General features: G+C 38.8%; 1 protein-coding gene across 1 annotated transcript in view; it reads left to right on the top strand.

Moving 5' to 3' along the window:
* The window catches only part of LOC124554135 (coiled-coil domain-containing protein AGAP005037-like), a 252543-nt gene that overhangs the window by 163006 nt on the left and 63390 nt on the right, over positions 1 to 26147 (top strand). Inside the window, exons 12-13 of the mRNA XM_047128201.1 lie at positions 9256 to 9339; positions 12374 to 12497. Coding sequence (XP_046984157.1) covers positions 9256 to 9339; positions 12374 to 12497 — 208 coding nt within the window. The remainder of the gene's footprint in view (positions 1 to 9255; positions 9340 to 12373; positions 12498 to 26147) is intronic.

The following is a 26147-nucleotide window of genomic DNA, read 5'->3' as shown; positions in this document are numbered from 1 at the left end:
TTTAAGAAATCCCTAAATATTCATATGGGTTGCCTGCTGAGAAGTTCCTCTGAGCTGTAGAAGCAGTGTTTAGTTAAATACGCCAACAACCTGGCTTTAAGACTTCATTTTTCTTCCATGAAAGAAAAAGAATTCATTTCAGGGTAGAGTCATCCTTGAACTTGAAAAACTTATCCAACATTTTTTAGTACCATTTATTTAATGCGCCTCATCAAAACCCCAGCTAAACATTTGTTTCCAAAATTATTCTATGACTGCTGTCTTTTTCTGCTTCCTTAGGTCATTTTTTTAGGTTAGAGACTGGAGAGTCATGCCTGTGCCAAACAAGAAAGGATAAGGAATATTTTTAATACACTTCTAACACAGAAGAATGGAAAAGAAAGTTGAGACTCTCTTAGCTGACTATAAGTTTGGCTTTAGGAAAGCTAAAGACACCAGCGAGGCAGTTCTGGCATTGCAACAAGACTTAAGGGAAACTGAAATATCTTCATAGGATGTGTTGATTTAAAATGGTATAAAATGTTCAAAATTCTCAGAAAAAAAAAATAAGTGTAAGATACAGGGAAAGACAGGTAATATACGGTAATGTACAATAATCAAGAAAGAACACTAATCATGGAAGGCTAAGAACAAAATGCTAGGGTTAAAAGTGTGTAGGACAGGAATGCATTCTTTCTTCCATGTTTTTCAATCTGTACAGCAAAGAAGTAGTGATAATGATAATAAAAGAAAGATTTGGGACTGGGGTTACACTTCACAGTGAAATAATACCAGTGATAAGATTCACTGATGACATTGTTATCCTCAGTCGATGTGAGGAAATATACATGGCATATTGGATGGATAAACAGTCTGCTGAGCACAGAATATGGATTGAGAGTAAACTGAAGAAAGGCAAAAGCAATGAGAAATATCAGAACTGACACCTGTGGGAAACTTACCATCAAATTTGGGAGCCACAAAGTAGACAAAGTTAATAAATTCTCTTACCTTGGAAGCAAATTAATATGGGATGAGCGAAGCAAGATTGGTATAAAAAGCAGACTAGCAGTGGCAAAAAAAATGAGTACTGCCACAGAAAAAATTCCCAGACAAAGATGTCTGCTAGCATCAAACATTGCCAGTAATAGTGATGGCCATTCACCTCACATCAGTCTGAGCAGTTCGGCCCAGTTCTATACATGCTTAGCTCACTACAGTCATCTGCTAACACAGTGAGCTTCTGTCTTCATGCACCTATTTCCACCTAAAGGTCTCAATTCTGCTGTGCAACTGAACATCCATCTGATATGATCACTGACTGCTACATGCTTAGCTCACTACAGTCATCTGCCAACAGAGTGAGTTTCTGTCTTCATGCACCTATTTCCACCTAAAGGTCTCAATTCTGCTGTGCGGCTAAACATCCATCTGATACGATCACTGACTGCTAGGACCTAGAGAGTAGCACCAGACCTAGCTAAGCTACTGTAGCCCTAACCTCATCCTCAGTTCGGATCTTCCCTTCGCGGTGACAACATCTAATTTCAGCTCCATGCATGCACTGTGAGAGACATGCCAAGTGGCGATACACTTCATATCAGAGATGCTCGTCCCACACATGGAGACTCACCTGCGCTGTGCCACCTTTATTCCTGATTGTAGGTTGGTATGTAAATCAGGCTTTGTGCTGCAAGACATTCATCTACATCTACATCTACATTGATACTCCGCAAGCCACCCGACGGTGTGTGGCGGAGGGCACTTTACGTGCCACTGTCATTACCTCCCTTTCCTGTTCCAGTCGCGTATGGTTCGCGGGAAGAACGACTGTCTGAAAGCCTCCGTGCGCGCTCTAATCTCTCTAATTTTACATTCGTGATCTCCTCGGGAGGTATAAATAGGGGGAAGCAATATATTTGATACCTCATCCAGAAACGCACCCTCTCGAAACCTGGCGAGCAAGCTACACCGCGATGCAGAGCGCCTCTCTTGCAGAGTCTGCCACTTGAGTTTATTAAACATCTCCGTAATGCTATCACGGTTACCAAATAACCCTGTGACGAAACGCGCCGCTCTTCTTTGGATCTTCTCTATCTCCTCCGTCAGACCGATCTGGTACGGATCCCACACTGATGAGCAATACTCTAGTATAGGTCGAACGAGTGTTTTGTAAGCCACCTCCTTTGTTCATGGACTACATTTTCTAAGCACTCCCCCAATGAATCTCAACCTGGTACCCGCCTTACCAACAATTAATTTTATATGATCATTCCACTTCAAATCGTTCCGCATGCATACTCCCAGATATTTTACAGAAGTAACTGCTACCAGTGTTTGTTCCGCTATCATATAATCATACAATAAAGGATCCTTCTTTCTATGTATTCGCAATACATTACATTTGTCTATGTTAAGGGTCAGTTGCCACTCCCTGCACCAAGTGCCTATCCGCTGCAGATCTTCCTGCATTTCGCTACAATTTTCTAATGCTGCAACTTCTCTGTATACTACAGCATCATCCGCGAAAAGCCGCATGGAACTTCCGACACTATCTACTAAGTCATTTATATATATTGTGAAAAGCAATGGTCCCATAACACTCCCCTGTGGCACGCCAGAGGTTACTTTAACTTCTGTAGACGTCTCTCCATTGATAACAACATGCTGTGTTCTGTTTGTTAAAAACTCTTCAATCCAGCCACACAGCTGGTCTGATATTCCGTAGGCTCTTACTTTGTTTATCAGGTGACAGTGCGGAACTGTATCGAACGCCTTCCGGAAGTCAAGAAAGATAGCATCTACCTGGGAGCCTGTATCTAATATTTTCTGGGTCTCATGAACAAATAAGGCGAGCTGGATCTCACACGATCGCTGTTTCCGGAATCCATGTTGATTCCTACATAGTAGATTCTGGGTTTCCAGAAATGACATGATACGCGAGCAAAAAACATGTTCTAAAATTCTACAAGAGATCGACGTAAGAGATATAGGTCTATAGTTTTGCGCATCTGCTCGACGACCCTTCTTGAAGACTGGGACTATCTGTGCTCTTTTCCAATCATTTGGAACCCTCCGTTCCTCTAGAGACTTGCGGTACACGGCTGTTAGAAGGGGGGCAAGTTCTTTCGCGTACTCTGTGTAGAATCGAATTTGTATCCCGTCAGGTCCAGTGGACTTTCCTCTATTGAGTGATTCCAGTTGCTTTTCTATTCCTTGGACACTTATTTCGATGTCAGCCATTTTTTCGTTTGTGCGAGGATTTAGAGATGGAACTGCAGTGCGGTCTTCCTCTGTGAAACAGCTTTGGAAAAAGGTGTTTAGTATTTCAGCTTTACGCGTGTCATCCTCTGTTTCAATGCCATCATCATCCCGTAGTGTCTGGATATGCTGTTTCGAGCCACTTACTGATTTAACGTAAGACCAGAACTTCCTAGGATTTTCTGTCAAGTCGGTACATACAATTTTACTTTCGAATTCACTGAACGCTTCACGCATAGCCCTCCTTACGCTAACTTTGACATCGTTTAGCTTCTGTTTGTCTGAGAGGTTTTGGCTGCGTTTAAACTTGGAGTGGAGCTCTCTTTGCTTTCGCAGTAGTTTCCTAACTTTGTTGTTGTACCACGGTGGGTTTTTCCCGTCCCTCACAGTTTTACTCGGCACGTACCTGTCTAAAACGCATTTTACGATTGCCTTGAACTTTTTCCATAAACACTCAACATTGTCAGTGTCGGAACAGAAATTTTCGTTTTGATCTGTTAGGTAGTCTGAAATCTGCCTTCTATTACTCTTGCTAAACAGATAAACCTTCCTCCCTTTTTTTATACTCCTATTAACTTCCATATTCAGGGATGCTGCAACGGCCTTATGATCACTGATTCCCTGTTCTGTACATACAGAGTCGAAAAGTTCGGGTCTGTTTGTTATCAGTAGGTCCAAGATGTTATCTCCACGAGTCGGTTCTCTGTTTAATTGCTCGAGGTAATTTTCGGATAGTGCACTCAGTATAATGTCACTCGATGCTCTGTCCCTACCACCCATCCTAAACATCTGAGTGTCCCAGTCTATATCTGGTAAATTGAAATCTCCACCTAAGACTATAACATGCTGAGAAAATTTATGTGAAATGTATTCCAAATTTTCTCTCAGTTGTTCTGCCACTAATGCTGCTGAGTCGGGAGATCGGTAAAAGGAGCCAATTATTAACCTAGTTCGGTTGTTTAGTGTAACCTCCACTCATAATAATTCACAGGAACTATCCACTTCTACTTCACTACAGGATAAACTACTACTAACAGCGACGAACACTCCACCACCGGTTGCATGCAATCTATCCTTTCTAAACACCGTCTGTACCTTTGTAAAAATTTCGGCAGAATTTATCTCTGGCTTAAGCCAGCTTTCTGTACCTATAACGATTTCAGCTTCGGTGCTTTCTATCAGCGCTTGAAGTTCCGGTACTTTACCAACGCAGCTTCGACAGTTGACAATTACAATACCGATTGCTGCTTGGTCCCCGCATGTCCTGACTTTTCCCCGCACCCTTTGAGGCTGTTGCCCTTTCTGTACTTGCCCAAGGCCATCTAACCTAAAAAACCGGCCAGCCCACGCCACACAACCCCTGCTACCCGTGTAGCCGCATGTTGCGTGTAGTGGACTCCTGACCTATCCAGCGGAACCCGAAACCCCACCACCCTATGGCGCAACTCGAGGAATCTGGAGCCCACACGGTCACAGAACCGTCTCAGCCTCTGATTCAGACCCTCCACTCGGCTCTGTACCAAAGGTCCGCAGTCAGTCCTGTCGACGATGCTGCAGATGGTGAGCTCTGCTTTCATCCCGCTAGCGAGACTGGCAGTCTTCACCAAATCAGATAGCCGCTGGAAGCCAGAGACGATTTCCTCGGATCCATAGTGACACACATCATTGGTGCCGACATGAGCGACCACCTGCAGATGGGTGCACCCTGTACCCTTCATGGCATCCGGAAGGACCCTTTCCACATCTGGAATGACTCCCCCCGGTATGCACATGGAGTGCACATTGGTTTTCTTCCCCTCTCTTGCTGCCATTTCCCTAAGGGGCCCCATTACGCGCCTGACGTTGGAGCTCCCAACTACCAGTAAGCCCACCCTCTGCAACTGCCCGGATCTTGCAGACTGAGGGGCAACTCTGACCAAAAAGAATTTGGGACCACATAGGTATTAACCCAGTTTCAAACTCCTGCCTGTCAAAACAAGTACTGTATTCTTGCATTAGAACGGTGTTCTGTTCCTTTTGAAATTGCCCTGACCATGAATACTTGGTGACAAGATAATGACTAAGTTCAGTGTCCTGAACTCACTTGGAATGTGTGTAGAACATTTATTTTTAGGGTGAATCAGCACTAAGGATGCTATTCTTACTGTGACACTCTTTTCTTTAGTGTCATCATATCAGCAAGTGATATTCACTAATAACTGTTAAATTTTGAGAACATTCAATGCTCCCAAATGCATTTTACTTATTTGAAATAACGTGTTGTTTTTTTGAACTCCTTGTGAACATTATTCACTGTCCAGTACTCAACATGCCTTTTCTCAAGCTTTAAACTTCAGCAAAATTTATGTGATTTTTTTTCTAAGTTAGTTACGGGTACTTTCTTACAAAGTAATTCACTTCTCTCTCTCTTTCCCCATTCCCCCCCACATTGAAACAAAAGCATTATACCTGTGCGATAAAAATCATTGTCCTGCTTCCTCAGCCATTGGCACACTGCATTTTGCAGGGTCTTTGCATCTTCAAGGTGATGAGCTTTTTTGAGTGGGCCAAACATATGGAAGACCAATAGTACGAGGTCAAGGCTGCATGGTAGATGAAGCAGTTTATGTAGTTTCGCCATTTGTGGAGTGACAGGTGTGTGGTTGTGCATTGTCGTGCAAAAGAAGAGCAGCTGCCATTACTTTTGATGGATAGACTCCCTGAAGATATGCTTTCAGCTTCTTAAGCATTTTTGCATATTGAATAGAGTTTATTGTGAAATCTGTCCCCACAAAATCAACCACAAACACACTCTCTGTATCCCAAAAGAATGTAGCCATAACCTTCGTAGTGGAATGTTTTGTTTTGAATGTTTTTATTGTCAGTGATGTTTTGTGATGCCATTCCATTGATTGCCCCTGGGATCCAGGTTCATAAAAATGAACCTAAGACTCATCTCTAGTTACAGTTCACATTGCAGTGCTGTAACAGATTCGATGCAACTGTTTTCCTTGCTTCTGTATACTGTTCGCTCAACATTTTTGGTACCCAGCATGCACAGATGTTGCAATAGCCTAGTTTTTCAATAATGGCCATCACATTGCCTTTACTAGTGAACAAGTGGTAATACAATTAATCTGTTGTTAACCAGCAGTCATCATGGATGATGTTGTCGACACATTGGGTGCTGTGTGAAGTCACTGGTCTTGCTCACCGGCTGATCCATTTTGCATCAGCCAACTGTGTTTGCCCTCCAGCTTCTCTACAGCAACAAACTCCCTGTTTAATGGTCCACCGTATCATCTCCATACACCATCTGCAGTCTTTCATGAATTCATGAATGTGTGGATGTTTCACATTCTGCAGTAAGGAATTCAAACACGGAACAGTCTTACATGTTTGTCAGTGTCAGCCATTTTCTAGTGCTTCCATCTGTTGATGTAGAACACTGTTGCTGGAGTGGCCTATAGAAGAATATTAGGCTAACTGTGCCAAATTCATGATTACTACATTATCAACTTAATAAAGGAGTGAAAAAGTAGGAGACGTTACTGACTATCCCTTATACAACTGCTTCCAGAACAAGTCCCTCAGTCTGCACTTGTTTGACACTGATTACAGTGAATTCGCATGTCAACTACTATCAATAAAAAGATACAAAATCACTTGGATTGATTGCAATAGCATCACATCCTATTGATAGGTCATTTTGTTTTTTGAGGTTTCATTTTTGTTGAGTTATTCATGTCAGTGTTACTAAGATCCATTTGAAGATATTTTTAAGCCATTAGAAAATGCTGGGCATATATTATGGGTAACTTTTTTATATGTAAACATATGTGCATACAAGTACATGATGTCGCATTTGTTTACCAGTGCTGGTACATAGAAGAAATGTGGGGATTGGGAAAAAATATGTGAATACACGGCTATAAATGTGGGGGTTACAGGAGCTTTCCTTCTGACTTATGTGTAGTGCACTGGTATTGTCTTTTCCATTTTCTTTCTTGTATACCAGTTTTGCCAATAATCTGAGATGCCAGTACATCTGTTATCATCGAGTTCCTGCTACGTCAGACTTGAAAGCCCTTTGACAAGGGGAAATTTCCAATGCTGTATTTAGGCCTTGTTTGCATGACAGCAATTGCAAATCTGTGGGGGTATCTCGAGCTACTGTATCTGGTGTCATGGTTGCATATGGAGAACGTGGTGAAATTTGGTCTCATAAACACTACAATGGGAGAAAAACGAATCTTTGTGAATGGCTGGGGGATATTAAAAATTTCTGTTATCTTCTGATTAGAAGACTGCTGCTACAGAAGTGACTATTGAGCCTAATACACACCTGGAGGTGTGTGAAAGTAGTGCTGCAGGAACTGTATAAACTAGGCACTTATGATAGTAACGACATTCTGTCTATAGAGTAAAATGAATGGCAGGTAAACACTTTTCTTTTAGACACATCATAGAACGTATTATTAATCATGACTGGTTCCGTCACACTGAAGACTCCCCAGTAACAATAGCTTGATCAGAAAAATTATCTGCTTTAGTTTACAAGTTTCCTCTGAAATGTGTTGCCACCACAGCTGCTGAAGTATGTGAAAAGCCATGTTTGGCCCACCTTTGATGCTTATCTTCATGCACATTATTTCAGGTTTAGAATCTGTAATAATCTCAGTAGATATTACTGACTTCTTTATGGCAATAAATATGCTACCACCATTGTCGACTATACTATCCTGGATATATATTCCAATCTGAATTTAACATATTCCTGCTGTTCTCTTCTGGTTTTAGCCAGGTTTCTGCTCCTAATACTACATGGACGTTATTGCCTTCAATAAGTGAGACTAACTCGGGAAGTCAATTTAATTGGCCTGACACTGCTGCAACATTTCCACTGCTATCAAAAATGAATTATTGCACAATAGACCCCTTTTTCAGTGGGCTGTGCCATATTCTTTTGGCTCTTACAGCTGCATGCTATGGTACTGTGGCATGGAGATTTCAGTGGGTTGCAAACCTGCAACATGTACTTACAAATAAACAAAAAATTAATTGCATAACTTTATTTTAGGTACTGATAATTACAACTTTATGTCTACTCTTTGTATGTTTATAAAAATACAATCTTCTTGTGCACCACACAGTAATTATTTGTTTTGGAGCAAATCATTGTGTTCAGATAAACACAAGAGAGAAAGAAAACTTTATGATTCCCATTGACTGACTCATAAACAGTATGCCTAAGTGCCTCAATATCTAGTATCTAGGTGCCTCAATATGTGGAATGAAGATTTATATTAAATTAAAAGGGAACAAAATAGTACAGATGATACAAGATCAACCAGAAAGAAAGTTACAAGGGACACCAATAACAGGATGTTATTATTTAGTGGAAGAGTTCGTGAGGAATGAATTGGTAATTTGAGCTGCATGAAACTTGTAACTGTTCATTCGTAGACATATAATTTCGGTATTATAATCTTTATTGGCTTCAAAATTGTTGTAACTGTAGTGTGATTTTCTAAGATGTATACAGTAAACAATCCAAATGGTTCATAAATGTTCATCATGAAATGAACAAACCAAAATTGCATTAAGTTTCAAATGTATGGAGTGTGAGTGATCATCTTGATAAGGAGCTGGATTTAAATAAGAAGCGGCATGAAAAGAAAATGCTTAATTTCTGTATTAATAGAAACAGACATCAAGAAAGCCAAATGCCGAAAGTTCACAATTTTTTTAATATATTGACAATTTATCTAATTTGATTTAAAAATCCATTCTGAATATGGTCACTGTATGGCTGAAACCAGTCTCGATTAAAACTATGTTCTTAGATTGCATCTGAAAGAAAAGAAAGGAAGTGTGTTAACATTAGGTTTGGTTATCGCACAAACCTATTAACAGAAGTGGAAGCTAGTGGATGCAGTGTGAAGTCTGTGAGGAGAAGGTCTATGGTTTTAATTGTAACTGTTTCGATTTCCATGTCTTTTCAGTCACGATCATACTGAAATTTCCTGCCCATAGGTTCCTTAAGGAAGAACCAGAAAGATTAGAAAGTGCACTCCGACGCTGCAAAAAACTCACCGGCACCCTGGTCACGCTCAAAAGGTAACTGATGTGTTTCCACTGCCATTTTCACGTAACATTAAGACCTGTTAGGTAAGTAGTAAATAAGGATGTTTCATTAAGTTCTTTTTGAATTACTTATGAATGACACTGGAAACAAAGAAATGTTGCTGTCATTCGGACTTAAAAGGCTCTTGAAAAAATAAACAGTATATCAACTTTAACCCCAGAGTCAAGACCTATAATAAAGTTAGCATTTATTTGGTTTGAGTAATATATTTTGGAATTTTTTTAATTTTTAACAACTTACTACTCCATATTTGCACTCTGCATTCAGTCCTTGGAACTGTTGCCTGTTATAAAGTCTGATGTTGGTGTCTTACTCACTGACAACATCCATGCTGTAAAAAGCATTGTTGAAATTTAGACTATATTGTATTCAGTGTTGCTGATGAAAAAGATTTGCTCATTCTCGCCTTCTTGGGTTTTGGGGATACTGAGGGTGCCATTCTGAACTTTGCTACTTTGTTTCCGGGTCATATGCAAAAGTCGAAGTCTCATCACCAGTAATAACATTGTCCAAATAACCCATTTCAGTGTCCATATGCTCCACTAGTTCACTTGCGATCAACACTTGATTGACCTTGTGTTTGTCTGACAGAATTTTTGGCACCAGCTTGGTGTAATTGCTCATGTGCAACTCCTCCATAACAACATTGAACATGGAACTTTTTGGACTGTTCCGAGTGTCAGCTAAAAACTGAACACTCAGTCAGTGGTCAAAATTCAAAAATTCATGAACATGAGGTCCACTTATTCAATGATGCTGATGCTACTGTTGTTTGGAGCAGACTGGCTTTCAGTGTGCTGTAAAGCTGGGGGTCACCCCGACCTAATCCAACTGGTCCAACTGCATGCTGCAACCTATAGTGGTGCAGCAGAAAATATATTTCATGACTTTTTGGACACACCTTGTATGTATTCGTAATCTACGAAAGAACTGATATGCTAATACTCCTTCCAAAAACCCTCAGTGAAACTGCTGGAGGATGTGGAACCTGAAAAAAACTCTTAAACATATTTTAATGAGAGTTGTCAGTTTTTGAAAATGTAATGTAATTAGGGGGATAAAAAAGCTACTCACCAAGCAGCGGCAGGAGAACACACATGAAATATCCACAAGCTTTCGGAGCCAGGGGATCCTCCTCCTGCCAAAAGGATTGTAAGGGAGGGGAGAAGGGTGAAAGAAAAGACCGCCAAGGCTTAGGAAATGGCGAGAATTACAGAAATGTCATCCTGAACCCCAGATCAGAGAAGACTTACCAGACGGGATGAGAAGGAAGAACTGCACCAAACAATATTTGAAAAGCTGAGAGCTTATAGGTGGAAGACAGGTTAGCTGGGTAATAAGGAAGACAGAGATTACTGATGATTGATGATTGCTTATTACTTTATCGTTCACCTTTAAGCTCTCAGGTTTTTGAATCTTGTTTCATGCAGTCCCCAACAATCAGCCTTTTCTTCTCATCCTATCTGGTAAGTCTTCCCTAACCTGGAGTTCTGTGTGACTTCTCTGTAATTCTCCTATTTTCTAAACCTTGCCAGTTCTTTTCCTTCATCCTTCATCCCTCTTTCCTCTCTTATGACTCTTTCACAAGAAGAAGGAGCCATTGGCTCTAAAAGCTTGCAAATTTCATTAACTTTCATGTGTGTTCTACTGCCACCACTTAGGGAGTAGATTTTTTAAAACATATTTTACTTTATAAATTGATACAAAACATCATAATTTATACAAACATGTAAATGTCTGCAATTGCTGTCAAATTATTGAAACTGCTTGGCAATTAATAATGGAGATCTTTCTGCACTAAAGTAAGTGATTTTAAATATTTGTGTAAATTATACATATTTCTAGTATTGCTGTCATGATCAGAGCCAGTGATTTCAAAGAGATATGTATTATCTGCAACAAGTAAGTTCTTTGAAAAGGTTACTGTAAGACATTCCCAATTCATACCACAAGCAATTCAAAGGCAAAATTCAGCGTAGATTGATGAGTTACCCTAAATTATTGTATGTTTTTTACATTTCCTCTTCTAGACATTGCACATCAGATTTGGTAGATGTCCTTCTTTTTAAGGCAGTATATGGCAGACTAAATTTGTGTGCTTGTTCTCACTCTTTAATAATTCTGTGTATATAAATTATTCCAGTGTACATAAAATTATTCATTTTAACTAAACAAATGTAAGAGTCATTTAAGTGTGTGAATTCTTTCCATAGCTGCAGTCTCGTTGCTGCACTCATATTTATGTAGAAGTCATCATTGGGAATAATTTCTGTGGCAATATTCAGTGTGATACACATAACTGGAAATCTTTTGCTATCCAGTACAACAAAGATGAGTCCTAATGTGGAGAGAAGGTTCAAAAGGACAGAGTGTTCTAGAACAGCCTTCACATTATTTTGTTGCAGTTTTCATTAATTGCATACTTGGCAATGGTTAATGCAAGTGAAACAGGTGTGACTCAGAGATAAGGCAAAACTTGCTAGGATGTAAGTAGGAGGCACATCTAATTGTGCGGAAAAGTAGGAACAAGGCATTTTGTCATATTTAGCCCTTCAGATGTTAACAAAGCATCTGTGCTTTCCAAGTGGCCGTATGTTACAGCCAACATTAGTGTTACTCTGTAGATAATATTTGTATCCATCTCTAGTGATCCCCATAGAACTCTAACTTTGCCCATCTAATATCTGGGTTTATTAAGGAGTCAGAAAGGAGATATGTCCTCATTAGCTGGGTGCATGTACAAGAGAGAACTCCAAAACTTTCTGGCAACAAGCAGGCAGCAGATTACCCTCCCCCTAGCTCTCCATCTGTTGCTCGTTGAGTGCCCAGCTGACAAATTTTTGTCCAGCAGCTCTGGGAACAAACTTACTTTGCTGAGGCAACAATACTTAAGTAGCACATAGACCACAGAAAAAATTGGACATTTTAAAAAAAAATCAGGAACTAAAGTTAGATTAGCTGGGTGACCTGTATGCCACAGACCTGATCTGTCACATTTTGTTGTAGGCTGGCCTCTGTACAAGAGCAGCGCCTCCCCCCATCTACGACGCCAGACTCACGGCTCTCTCCGACTCCTGGGGGAGGCGGTGCTGACTCGGACACTCCTATCACACCACCAGCGCACGGGAAGGTAAGGGACAGATCGGCGAGAGAAGCTGCCATAGTTGAGTAGATGTTGCAGTAGACTAAGTGTATTGGTAGTGATTTCACCATTTGTAGAACCCAAATACTCTTTCATCTGTCAGTCTCCATTTCTCTCTATCTCTGTCTCTTTCTCTTCTAGTTCTGTCCTTTGCACACTTACCTCCTTCATAATTTTTGTCTCCTTCTGTGTCTTTCTCCTTAAACTTATTGGTTGGTGCAGTGGAGGTTGTATACGATTCAGATCAGTGTGTTGCCACATAGCATATAGTATCAACTGATACAGCTGGAAGTGAAACTGTCCAGGCTGCCAGATCAACAGCTTTTCCTGACAGACAGGATACAGCATGGTATCCCAGATGGAGAGTCATCTACAGATACTGGAATGATAGGACCTTCACTGTTTATGTTATACATTAATAGCTTGGCACATAGTGTTAGTTGCACTGTCAGGCCTTTTGGTAATTGAAACGGTCATGTAAGAGGAAATTCTGTTTGATAAAAGTTGCATAATATCTAAATATTTCTCAATAAAATATCACCTTGGTATAGAGACCATGTATTTTGACATAGAAAAATGCAAAGTTGTGGACTTAAAGAAATGTAAAAGGTTTGTATCCTTTAGCTGCGGGATAAATGAGTCCTGATTGGAATCGGTCATGTCACAGAAATGTTTGGGAGTAACAATGTGTACAGATGTAAATTGGTTGACCATGTAGGCTCAGTCATAGCCAAAGCAAGTGGCAGACATGCAAAATACTTATATTTCATGAATTTGAAGTGTATGGGATGCATGTCAGGACAAAATAACAGGTGATATGAGGCATGTACACAAAGGGGTAGAGCAAATGATCACAGGCATGTTTGACTGGTGAGAAAGTGTAACAGAATTGTTGAAAAGTCTTAATTGACTGACACTAACAGAAAAATTCCCTATATATATTGTGAAAAATGTCCTATACATCTTGTGAGAACATACATAGAAAACTTCAAGAACCATGTTTCAAAGCACAAATAATGAATATTCTTCAGCCTTTTGTTATCTATCCTGTCGAGGTTGTGATCATAAAATTAGACTATGATGATAAGGAATACCCTCTACCACAATATAGATGTGGCCTAGTGGAAAAATACATCTATTGGAGCACAAAGAAGGCAAATATGCTCCTGTTTAAAAGACTGAAAAATATGATACCAGCTGCCTCATTCTCCCTTCCTCAGCACCTTTAAAAATTTTCCCAGAAATTTCTGCACATAACAAATACTAAAAGTAGGCTTTCACAGGATGGTTGGTATAAGTCTTCAAGTATCTGCAAGTTCAGGTTTCTCAGCATCTCCACAGTGCTCTCCCATGAGTCAACAGTGACCATATGTGCTGCCCTTAATTTGTATACATTCAGTGCTGTTTCACATGGGTCTCTCACAATTATGCAATATTTCAGGATGTATTTTTGTAAGCAAGCTCCTTTGTAGACTGACGGCAATTTCCCAATGTGCTGCTAATGAATAAAGTCTGCCACCCACTGCCCTATGTGATAATTCTGTTTCGTATCCCTACAAAATGTTATACCCAGTTTGTATAAGCTGAGTGGTTTCAGTTGCAAGTCATTGATAGTGTTTTCATAGGACGTGATATTTTCTCATTTAGTGAAGTGCACAATCTTGCATTTCTGGACATTTAAAGCAAGTAGCGCATCTTTATCCCACATTGAAAATTTATCAAGAGCTGGTTGAATATTTGTCCAGCTTCCTTCAGACAGTACTTCATTTTATGTAACTACCACCATCCGCAAAAAATCCGAGTTTACTGTTAATATTGTCTGTCAGGTCGTAAAAATTCAGCATGATAAACACAGTGGAATCCACGTAAACAAAACGACAGTAACAAAATATGCACGTTTTGTACCACTTGCCAAAGGCTACTGGATTCTTTAGCACAAGACATGATTTGGCTTCACATGTTCAGTTATTATGTTCAGATATCAGCCAACAGTAGACAAACTTCATACAATACGGCATAAAACCAAGCTTTTTGAAGGCAGCAAATGATCATTGCAACTGGTTTTATAAATAAAAGCGCATAAAAGTACAAAGTAAAGGTCTTCCGTAGTGCTATGGTATAGTTACAGTCTGTTGTGCAGAAGGGTGTGCTATCAATCTCATTGGGTGATTATATTTTAATTTTTTTTAAATTATTATTTTCAATTAATTGGTTTCAGTGTAATTTTTTATTTTAATCTTCCGTTGCATCATTTTCATCATTGTATTGATTTTTATTTGCTCTTATCTTTCTTCGTGTCATTGTTTTTTTGTTTGGAATCTGCTAGTGTTGCCTATAACCTATAGGTGAGTTCTAAGCAGGCCTGCTCATCAGGCGGTATTGTGTCAGCTCATGTTGCAAAAGCGAGATGCTGCAGTTAACTTTTAATGCTGAAATGTCCATACAGGTCAGCTGTAATTGCCATGAGCAAAGCAGGCACGATTAATAATTCTGCCGCAGGTTGCTGACCACCATTTTCTCGAATACATTGCACATCAAGAGGTTCTGGTTAGGTTAGGACACAAGTGTAAATTCAGGGCTACAAAACACATTGTCTGACACAGTTCAGTCATTGATCATAAATCAGCTGTGGACAGTGCATCTTGTGTTCCTTCCATACCTGATGGCAGCAGCTGCCAACACTGCTCCGTGTTACATGAACAGCATTTCAGCACTTGTGAAGGGACCCACTGTGTTTTGTGTCACCTTTAACTGAGAGGTAGATGATGTAGCAACACTGTAGCACCAAAAGTCAGCCACAAACTTTTAATCTGACGATACTGCTTTCTTTCAACTATCGGGCAGTTTTTTTTATCCAAGGGATCTACAACATATCATGATTAAAATGAGGCTAATTCAGGAACAGAATCCAATAGGGGCACCATCGGGCCCTGGCGTCGATGCAGAATATTTGATTTGTGACCTTTTTCCCAGTATGGTACAAACTGATGACTCCATTTTTGTGCATAACGCTGTGATGATTAATCTATTAATCTAATTGTCTTCATCAAATGCGAGTGAGGGTAATAGAGTACACTCAGCACTGTAGCTTATGCACCATCTAATTTGTTGTTACACATTCTATTCAGCATCTTCTAAGTTCTGTTGCCAGTAGAAGGATATAAGTTAATATTATATATTCATGCCTCTGTGGTCAAATGTGTCTATGGTACATTTTGAGAAAATTACACCAGAATCTGTGTCGTCATGACTGGTGTGTTTCTGTAATGAGATGGTTTCTGTAATGAGATGGTAAGTTTTTAGTATGATCAGATTATGTAGAAAAATTTAAATATATAATAACAACTTAACATGTTCCATGTTAATGTTTAATTCAAGGTGATATTAGGAAAAAATATGGATATGTATCTTTGCTCATTGTGTTGACAGAAAAAGAGTGGGTAGCTTCCTGGACCTGTCTGTAAGACATTGAGTCATGCCAACCTTTATCAACATGCCATGAGCCGTCACCATTTCTCAGAAATGAACACTGAGGCCACTGTGAAGATGAAATTCTGTTAGACAAGGAAAGCCCCACAGAAGAGTTGGTACCTGGTTTGACAAGTAAACAGTTTTTGGTGGAACAGGCTTGAGTTGGCATTAAAGCAAATGACAGTGGTGCATGCAGGGGACGCTGAGACTAACAAGGAGATGCTCTGACATGGATCTCAGCTTTCAAAGAGTGCAAAAAAGGAACCACTTATAGGGACTGTGAACATCGCATGTGCCAAAAATTGTAGGCATTTTCCAACAGCAGACTGTTTACGAAATGCATTTATTTGTTTAAATTAAAGAGCGGTTGTACCATCATACATTTTTCTTTAATATAGATTTCATTGAGATGAACAGGAAAGAGTAGTGACATTTTATCCTCTGAGTGATAGTTTATTTAATTTGTTAAGTTCTGTATTTCACCACTGCGCCTAGAGCTATGACTGCTAAGTGGATCAAAGCTGAAAGGGACAACAGAATTCTGGCAGCTGAAATGACAGACTCCACTGCACTCTCCAGTAACACTTTCCATCACTTCACTATTTCTATCTTACAGCCTCCTCTGTTGGTGTATATACTTATTAATCATTCTGAGTGTTGCTTCTAGCCTATTCCTATTGATATGTATTGTCTTTGTAAAACTGTGTGGCTTCTCTTTCTTCTTACTGTATTTTGTTCTATTACCTGTACTTCTTTTTACTGTAGTATCTTGGCTTTCTGCTTCAGTGTTTCTCTTTGTAGGTTTCTCTCTTCTACTTCTGTATGCTCTTTTCTGTATCTGTTTTTGGAAAATCCTTATCAGACCCATTCTTCCTATGCCTGTAGTGGCCTTACCACCATATATCTCTAAAATTGAAGAAGTGTCCAAAAGTAAAGTAAAATACATGCCTTCTGAATGGCAGTATTGGGTAAAGTTTCACTTTTTTTTTCTAGCTTATTAAACCACATTTCACACAATGTTTTTTTGGTTCTTAAGTCTATTATTAATCTTCCCACTATACGTTACTTTTTGTTGTCCAAACTTGAGGCATTTTTAAGTGCAAAATTTATCTGTATTTCACATTTCCAATGTGTAAAGCCCTTACAAAGAGGAACATTAATCTCAAGCAGACAGCTTCTTTTTCAGTCCACACCTTGCAGACAAATAACATGAGCTCTGCAAGGAAAAGAAGCATGAGATAGGCAGTATGCTAAAATAAAGTGTATGCAAAAGTGAAGTGTAATTCATTAACACCTGGAGCCCATCGAGAAAACTGTCTTATCAGATTGAAAACCAGAGGGTACATGCTCTATGCAACAAGAAGTGCTACTTCCATTCTGAATCTGCTGTTTGTTGACTAGAAAGGTTTTCTAATTCAGGAAATCTGAAGGTTGAGTTTCCAGCCTGATCTTCGCTTATTTAGGCATTCAAGTGGGAGTTCAGCTAGAGCATCTTTATTGAGTAATGATTTTTTTAAAACTTCATTATAAGATCTAAGATTGCTTGTAGGAATAAATAAACAGCTTTTTGCCCCACTGTGACAGGGAGCGTTGATGACAGAAGATACCATCATCACCACAATTTAGCAATAATTATATTTTAATTATGTTTCCAGACTTTCATCCTTTTGTCAAAATGAAAGATGTAGTGTTAACACCAAATAAAATTTTGTTTTGGGGGATCAAAATTGTGTAAAAGATGCTGATGGCAATTTAAGAGAATATTTCTGCTCTACCACATTCATAATTTTGATCAGCTGCTATCTTCAGACACTCATCATTACAAGAATCAGAATGCCTCACTGAAAGAAAGCTGCAAATCAATCCATAAGTAGAAAAGATTTTTTACCAAAATTGTCTTTGTTTACCGACATTGCCAGTCCTCTTGTCAGCCACCATCTCCATTGTGACCATGCACTCTATTTAATTGTAGCATTTATTATTTAACTTGTCACAGCTTCGAACAGCTTGTCTATCTATCCAGCAACAGTGCCTACAACACACACGCACAACACCAATTCAGCTAAGCTACCTCATATTTACCCTAAACTACGAGGAACTAACCACCAAAGAGATATTCACAAAACTAGCCTATCCTATCGATGTATTGTAATCATCATGTGCTATCAGCCCATGATCTGAATGGTTATCTTTGTAATGACTGTGCCTAGCTTAATGGGGCAACTCTTGAATAACACTAGTCAGTATTAAAATTTATAGTATTTCCAGGAAGCTTTTGAAGAAATGAGTAGTCTCAGTAGTTATGAATGAGACGTCTATTTTATTCCAAGCAGTAAAGAGTATACAGCAATCAGTCTCAAGTGATATTTATTGCATATCTAGATTTTGGCCAGTGTGTGACAATCTCCAGTGCAGTAAATGTAATTTAAAACATTACAAACTCTTGTATGTGCACATAGTCCCAACTGGAATATTCATCTCAGAGGCTGAGTACAATTTACCTATGGAATCAAACCTGATAAATCCATTTTTTTCACTTTAACAAGAAAATTCGGATTCTCTCTCTCCTTCCTCCTGCCCTTCTATCATCTTGTACTTTTGAAGGGGGAGGAAGGGAAGTAGTAGGATTTAAATCTCCATCCCAAAATCCTCAAGGTTTTCAGAGTGTCTTGCCCCATTTTTGTTTTACTCAGCTAGTATGTTGCCCTAAAGATGTTCATGTCAACAAGATGTTAATTCCCTCCTTCCATTCCACCCCACCCCCTGCCCCCACACAATTCCATCTTCAGCCCTACCACTCAAAATTACAGCTTTTGGAATTACTTCAGTCCAACAGCTACTCATATCTGCTAAAACTCCACAACATGTTTGCGTAATCAATCCTGTTTTGTATTTTCTATCTGTTTTACACAAACTGTTGTCACAGTTTTTATAGTTGTCACATTTTCTTTGCAAATATACTTATTTACTTTTTGCATTGTACTAATAGCTTCTGTGCGTAATTCTTTTATTTCTGATGTAGTAGCCTCATCTGAGGCCACTATATTGTGGCTTGAATGATGTTATTCATCCACATGCACAATTACCCTAATCTCCCATGTTTTATTTTTAATATGATTTATTGTTCAGTTTAAATATGTTAATGAAAACTATTGTTGAGTATAAATAATGCAAAAAGTAAATATTGCAGCCCACTGTGTACTTGAGGCATTGAGCGGCTGATAGGATCATAAGCAAGACTGAAAGCTATTGCATAATCTTTCATGGGTACATCCAAGTTAGTATTATTTTTTCTTCCAATATTTTGGCTGATAACCTTACCGCCATTTTCAAGGTTAGTTGCGCCAGAGATAACACTGTCAGCAACAAGAGTGCCACTTGTAGATAAAACATTGTGTGCCTAAGAGTAAAAGAAAGGAAGTGCAGAGTCAGCAAACACACAGTGCTTACGAATTATGTGTTCGATTATTAAAACGGATGACATGCATTGAAACATTAGCCAGCAGAGACTCAGAACAATAGTTGATCTGAGAGTGCAGATGTGAAATGAGTGGTTTCTCAGTTGAGAAGTTGTCTACCAGAATAGGATGAGTATGTAGCCAGGAATCCATGAAATGCATAGTGAAATTACAATGTTCAGCCACCGCAGACTTTTTGAGTGCACCGAACACCAGCGTCACTTCAGACTCGTACAGTTCAACAAATCTGCAATTGCTGAACATAGTAGCTGTTCATTCCAAGGATTAAGGGAAAATCAAGATACTGATGTCAACATCATCCTATTGAGATCCAGTTATCAAGGAAGTTGTGGAAATGCAATTAGCAGGCAACATGCTTAACCAAGACATGGATTTCCAGCTTGACAAATCTTGAAAATCATTTGTTTGATATCTGCTCTCTCAGAGGAATTACTGCTCTCAGTTTTCACTGTCTTTCAACAAATGCCATACACTGTAATGATTGATCACATAATTCACAAGCCTGTGGATTTGCTGACTCTGTACTGACTTTTCTTTCCTCCGAGAGACATAATGTTTTGTCAACATCTGGTGCTTTTGTTCTGGCAGCGTTACCACTGACACACACACATTACTCAACAGTATTGTGTTAAGTGGTTTAAATTCTGCCAGCAATCCATCTTGAAAATGGCTGTAAGATTATCAGCTGAAATATTGGAATAGGAAAATATTACTTCAGATACATTCCTGAAATATGACGGGAAACTTCAAGAAAGATTGAAAACTTTTCTAAGTTGTCTGATGATGCAAGTCTCCAGAAATAAGTAACACAGAATACAAATATATACGTGTGCACAAGCATTACTGTATAATCCTGACCACCTGACCAACTAAGTTGTACCTGCCCTGCAGCTGACTGCAGTCGTTGTGTGGGTGATAGGAGAAGAAGTTGAGAGTGGGGGGGGGGGGGGGGGGGGTAGCAGGTGCACAGGACAGTAATGTTGCACTGGTGAGCTTGCTCTGGTGCAGACAGGGGTTGTCATGTGTAGAACATGATGACACAGAGGAGTAGACTAGGAGGAGCAAGTCTGGGTGAGCGATTGAAATTACACTGGTTGGGAAACACCATTGAAATAAATCACATTGTGCTCAGCGGCATGTCCTGCCACAGGTTGGTCAACTCTGCTCTAGGCTGCCGTTTGGCGGTGGCCATTCATTGAAGTGAGCAGCTGATCAGTCATTGTGCCGACACGAAAGGCTGTGTTGAAGTTATTGTAGAATCAGTATATGATGTGGCTGCTTTCACAATGTGGCCCTGCCTCTGAAGGTGGGCACACACTAGCCCAACAAAGTCAAACAAACAACAGCCAGTGGACTTTGGCAAAAATGGTTGCCGACGCATTGGCATTTGGCCTGTCACCTTCACCAACGAAGGGGTTGGGATCAGGGGATTCAACCACGTGGAATCTCAGTTGATTCTGATGGCTTGTTGAGGTTGCTGTCATTTTGTTATTGTTATAAAGTAGCGTTTTAATAACAGTTTCACCAGATGATATTATGAGGGAAGGAGAGCATTTAGCTGCCATTTACTTCAAGAAGCTGATCATCAGATGAAGAAATAGAGGAAGAAATGATGCTCGTGGATTACCACTCTTTTAAAAAGTAAGGAGCAGCATGGTGGGACAAAATTTGTGTCTTACCTTAAGGCTAAATTGGAATATGGGCTATTTCATAATTTTTTTGCAAATGAGATCTGCAGATATTGAATTGTTATTGCATTACATAAACCCTAAAATTTCTTTTAGGAGAGATGTACTTGCTGTAAAAAGATATCCATAAAGATTCCGTTTTCTTTTCCACATCGTTCGCATCATTTTCTAACAGCTCACTTGTTTCCTTCCAAGAACCTGATCTCTTCAATTTGTTTTTATATTTGCAGTTTTTAGGGTCCGGTAAACATTCCCATTCATGATCAAATTATCAGCTTCAGTGCTGTCTCCATATTCCACTCTATACTTCAGTATTTTTAGACGCAATAAACACACATCCATGCAACAGGCGCAGCAAATGACTACTGAATCAGTGGACATTCTATCCGGCATTGATGTTACCACTGGCAGTCTGAACTGCAACTGAGCCCAACTGCTTTGTTGGTTCTGATTTGCTACACATACACATTAAGCAAATCTCAGCCAATGAGGCAGTTGGTTGTTGTTCATTGGCCTTTGTCGGTCTAGTGTATGACTGCCTTGATAGAATATAACAGGATTTGTATAGGATGCACTGCACGGGTGCTTAGGATAAGTCTTGCATGTAGGTCTCCCTCATAGGTATGCACCACTGTTTTAGTTTCTTATTGCCTGACTGTGTCTGATCATTTTGATATTGGACTTTTAACACATGGGTACCAATATAATACTGTGTCACTTCCTTTTGATGTAGTCTGACTGAGAACTTGGACTCAGCACTTGAAAAAGTCAAGTTTCGATCACCAAGAGCTGGTGATTAACAATTCTTTAGTTACAGTCATTTTCAGTAGTGAGGTATCTTAAAAGTTATTTATAACAGCTGAAATGGCAATGTTAAAAAAATTAATATGTTGAATAATACAAAAGCCATCCTGCATCAACTACTAATCTTTATCTACATATTTCAAGCAGGTTTTACATTTTTGTGTAAATTCAAAAAAAAAGTTCATTATATGTGGATTAAATCATGTGGACCTGATAACTCACATACAAGAAGGCAGCAGTTCAGGTCTGTCCGACCATCTGGATTTGGGTTTCCATGGTTTCCCATAAACTACTGAAAGGCAAATGCTGGAATTGGTTTCTTTGAATAGGGCGTACCTAATTGTCTCTCCAGTCAAGAATGATATGCTTCAAATGACCCCACGAGAATCATCACAGTGTCAGTTGGAGGTCATGGATCATCATAGTGTCACTTGGAAATCATGTGATCAATATTTTCTTCAGTAACTTTTTTAACATTATTATTATTATTATTTACTCTGGATCATTAATTAGTACAACAATGTTCTTATTACTAGTTTCAGCAAATTACTGTCTTCAACAGTTATGGTATGAATATTCACAAGAAGTTTTCAACCAAAGCTAGAGAAAACAGTTGTGTATAGGCGAACTACACTGATCATGATGAACACAAGTTTATCACAATGCAGATACATTTTGCTCCACAATTTGATAAATAGTATATGAACTGATAAAACAGTATGATGAGTTTATCTTACTGTGCAGGTACTTGTATCTGTTTTGGTAAACTACTATTCATAATCTAGATGCCACACTGAACGGCGTGTCAGCAGTCATTGGCCAAAGGTTGCTGCAGTCTTGTGAGCTGTGCAGGTTTGGGTTCTTGACTGTCATTATACGGGATTTAAGTATTTGGAAGTCGATTACTAGTTAATTAATAAACTTTCAAAGAATACAGCTATATGGACAAGGAAATTGAACAAAGAGAAGTCAAGTATTACAACAGAGTTTCTCCCTTTCTATTTTTCTATACAATCCATGATAGAAGAAGGGGAACTATGAAACTAGTCCAATTTTATGACCTATTATATGTGTGTATGCAACACTCATAAATTTTCTGCAAATTAATATTGACCTTTTCCTTCTCTCTCTCTCTCTCTCTCTCTAATAATAATAATAATAATAATAATAATCAATTATCACCTTCTCATATAGTTTGAATCAATATTTTTTTGCTAGATATTTCATTGCAGCGTGAAGGATGAAATAGATAGCAAAAGTTGATGTAATCAGGCTGGAAACTCTCTAGGGATGTGTATGGTAGAGCCAACTCAAAGGTTTTATGTTCACTATAATATAGATAACTGGTAGAACCATTAATAAATATATGCAGATTTTATGTATCCTCTGGTTTTCTTAGTTTTCACGTGCTCTGGTTATCTGATTTTGTGGTGATTCTTACAGTATGTGTGTGTTTTCCATTTGGTTTATTTTGTAAGGACTCATTAAGTAATCAGCCGATACCCACTCCCTATCAGGTTTTATGGGAATTGCTGCTGTGTTGGTAGCAATGATGAAGGAAACATTTTGTTTGCTCAAATGTGCTTCCATAGTGAATATTTTGATTAACGCCATTTTCCCTCTTTGCTCTCTTCTTGTTTCATTCTTTCTCTCCCTATTTAGTTAGGTACAGTGTAATTCCTCTGTGTGCATATTTGCAGTGAATCAGAAGCTAAACTTAGTGAACAAGATTCAAATTTGGCAATTACAATACAAATAATACACAAGCAGTGAAATCCATTTGAAACTATAGAGAATGCTTATTTTATTCAGACATGTCACATATTACAGTATACGTGTTTACCACAATAATGTTATGGAGATGAGGATATTTCCCATTAATATTTGGTTAGACCATTTGTATATAAATAAAAAACTTCGTGTTTTGCCTTTACACAAAAGGCATCTTCAGTGCTCTTCTGTAATAGTATACAGTTTTGATTTTACATATACTAGTCATATATTTAAAAGAATTGAATTTAAAAATTTTTCACTTTAATAAAATGGTACTTAACAATTATTTTTTGCCTGTCCTGATGATTTCAGTCATTTTGTCTCTCATGTGGTTGCATGTTGAAAGACATGATTCCACTTTTTTACAAAAACTCAACACAGATTTGCACTGAAAAGTCTACAGTTGGTTGTTTATATCTCTGCTTTAGTAACAGCAGATATAATAACAAAAATATGGGCTCCAAATGAAACCTTAATCAGTCAGCTAAATAAAACTCAAAGTAATTTAAAATGAGTCTAAACAGAAAGCTCCCTGTCAGAGAGAAGGATGTGTGCAGGACATCACACCAAACATTTCCAAGAAAACAGCATAATAGTTAGATAGTCACTTTCACCATCAGTACAAAAAGTTTTTGTGTTGGATTAATAAAAAAAGAGGGAAAAGTTAAGACTATGGTTCTGATGCTTCAGGTTTTCTACATATTCCCCCCCCCCCCCCCCCCCCCCCCTCCTCCCCCTGTCGCCTTGGAATACAGCACACAGAACATTGATACAACCATGTGAAACTGTTAGAAAAGTCCTTCTTTGGAACGTTGTTCAACTAGCACATCACACTGACTCAAATGTCAATTATTGTCAAAGTGTTGACCCTTCATTTGAATTTCTGCACTTTGTTGTTTTGTGATATGTTCATATTGCTGACATCAAGTCTTGTCACATGTGATGAATATTTCCAGAAAAGAGTTCTGCATTTTGCATTTCAGTCAAGTAACAACAGGTGTATATCACGGGAGGAGGGGGACAAACCTCTCACACACTTTTCTCTTCTTCAAAAGATTCTGAAGAATGTCTGGAACACTTGATTTATAGATGTTGTTTCTTGGTGATTTGAGACGCTGTGTTAACCCACTATGGTCACGCATCCGCTATGTAACATTGTTGGCTCACTACTGGCTGGTCAGTTGCACATCTATTGCTTACAGTTGTTAGTTCAAGCTGCCAATGTAGTTACTGCACAGACGTCACTTATACGCCAGGAACAAAATCAGTCTTGGAAATTTTTGGACTGACGGTGAATCTTCAGGAAAAGAGAGATGAGATGAGATGAGATGAGATTGAGACTTTGAAACTGCCTACCAAAATAAGTCATCATGACAAATAAGACTTCCGTCATCTAGGCTGTCAGCAGTGCTTGCAAGGCTGCCCTGTCAGACATGGCATTAAAAATAGTGGCTGAAGACACATGACCCACTGTGTTGTCTCAGCCAGCACCAGGCTATATGGGAACAGTACTACCTCACTATACTGTTATGCCTTTGATTTATCAAACTGGCCAAAAGAATTAAAATAAAATTAAAAACTGTTGTTAGTTAAGGGCATCAGTCTCTCCACCTCCCCACTCTTGCCAACCAATCACCAACCAATCAACAATAGAGTCACTGACGTTCCTCACAAGTTGACTTTCGGAGTGAGATAAAATAATAATATGTTAAGTCTGAATTTGCCACTCATTCAGTAATAACCACCCACCCCACCCTGCTGAAGGCCATTTGCAGTGCTTGCCAAAATATTGGTCTGTTTAACATGATACAGTCACGTATCTGGAAAATTTTCATTGAAGGCATATTATGCTGCTGAAAGAGGCTACACTCTTTCAGGTAGGGGAAGAGAGGATCAGTTTTTTGTGGATGAAAATAACCACCAGGAAAGGAAATTAATTAAGTATGTCTTCTATACGAATTTAATCATTGTAAAGAATAAAAATAGAAGAGTCCACATGCCTTTACAATGCTTCCACTACCTAATGGTTTTCCTTTAATGTATGCTTTATGCATGTTCCCCATTGTTCATCATACGTCATCTTGACATGCATTCACCCTTTTAAGTAGAAAATATCACTTTCAGTTTTGATACTGGCAAGGATATTCATGTCTTTTCCAACTGTAGGTTGTGTAGGAAAGAGATTGTTTTATAAAGAAATCACACTAAAAATGCTCAAATGTAGCTGCTCTAAATTTGGTTGAAGTAATAGGAGGAATTGGATTTGTATGTAGAAAGGCAGTTGAAAAGATCACAGGCTTATAGACTAACTTCTTAATATATTACTCAAAGGAAACACACAAGAACAGAATGGCCCATCACACCATGTGAAACTCTTTTCTTAGATGAAATATTTAAAAAGCTCTCTGTTAGTACCGATACAT

The sequence above is a fragment of the Schistocerca americana genome, chromosome 11 (genome assembly GCF_021461395.2).
Source record: "Schistocerca americana isolate TAMUIC-IGC-003095 chromosome 11, iqSchAmer2.1, whole genome shotgun sequence".
Classification (NCBI taxonomy): domain Eukaryota; kingdom Metazoa; phylum Arthropoda; class Insecta; order Orthoptera; family Acrididae; genus Schistocerca; species Schistocerca americana.
The sequence above is the reverse complement of the archived record's forward strand: the minus strand, read 5'-3'. Positions and strand labels throughout refer to the sequence as shown.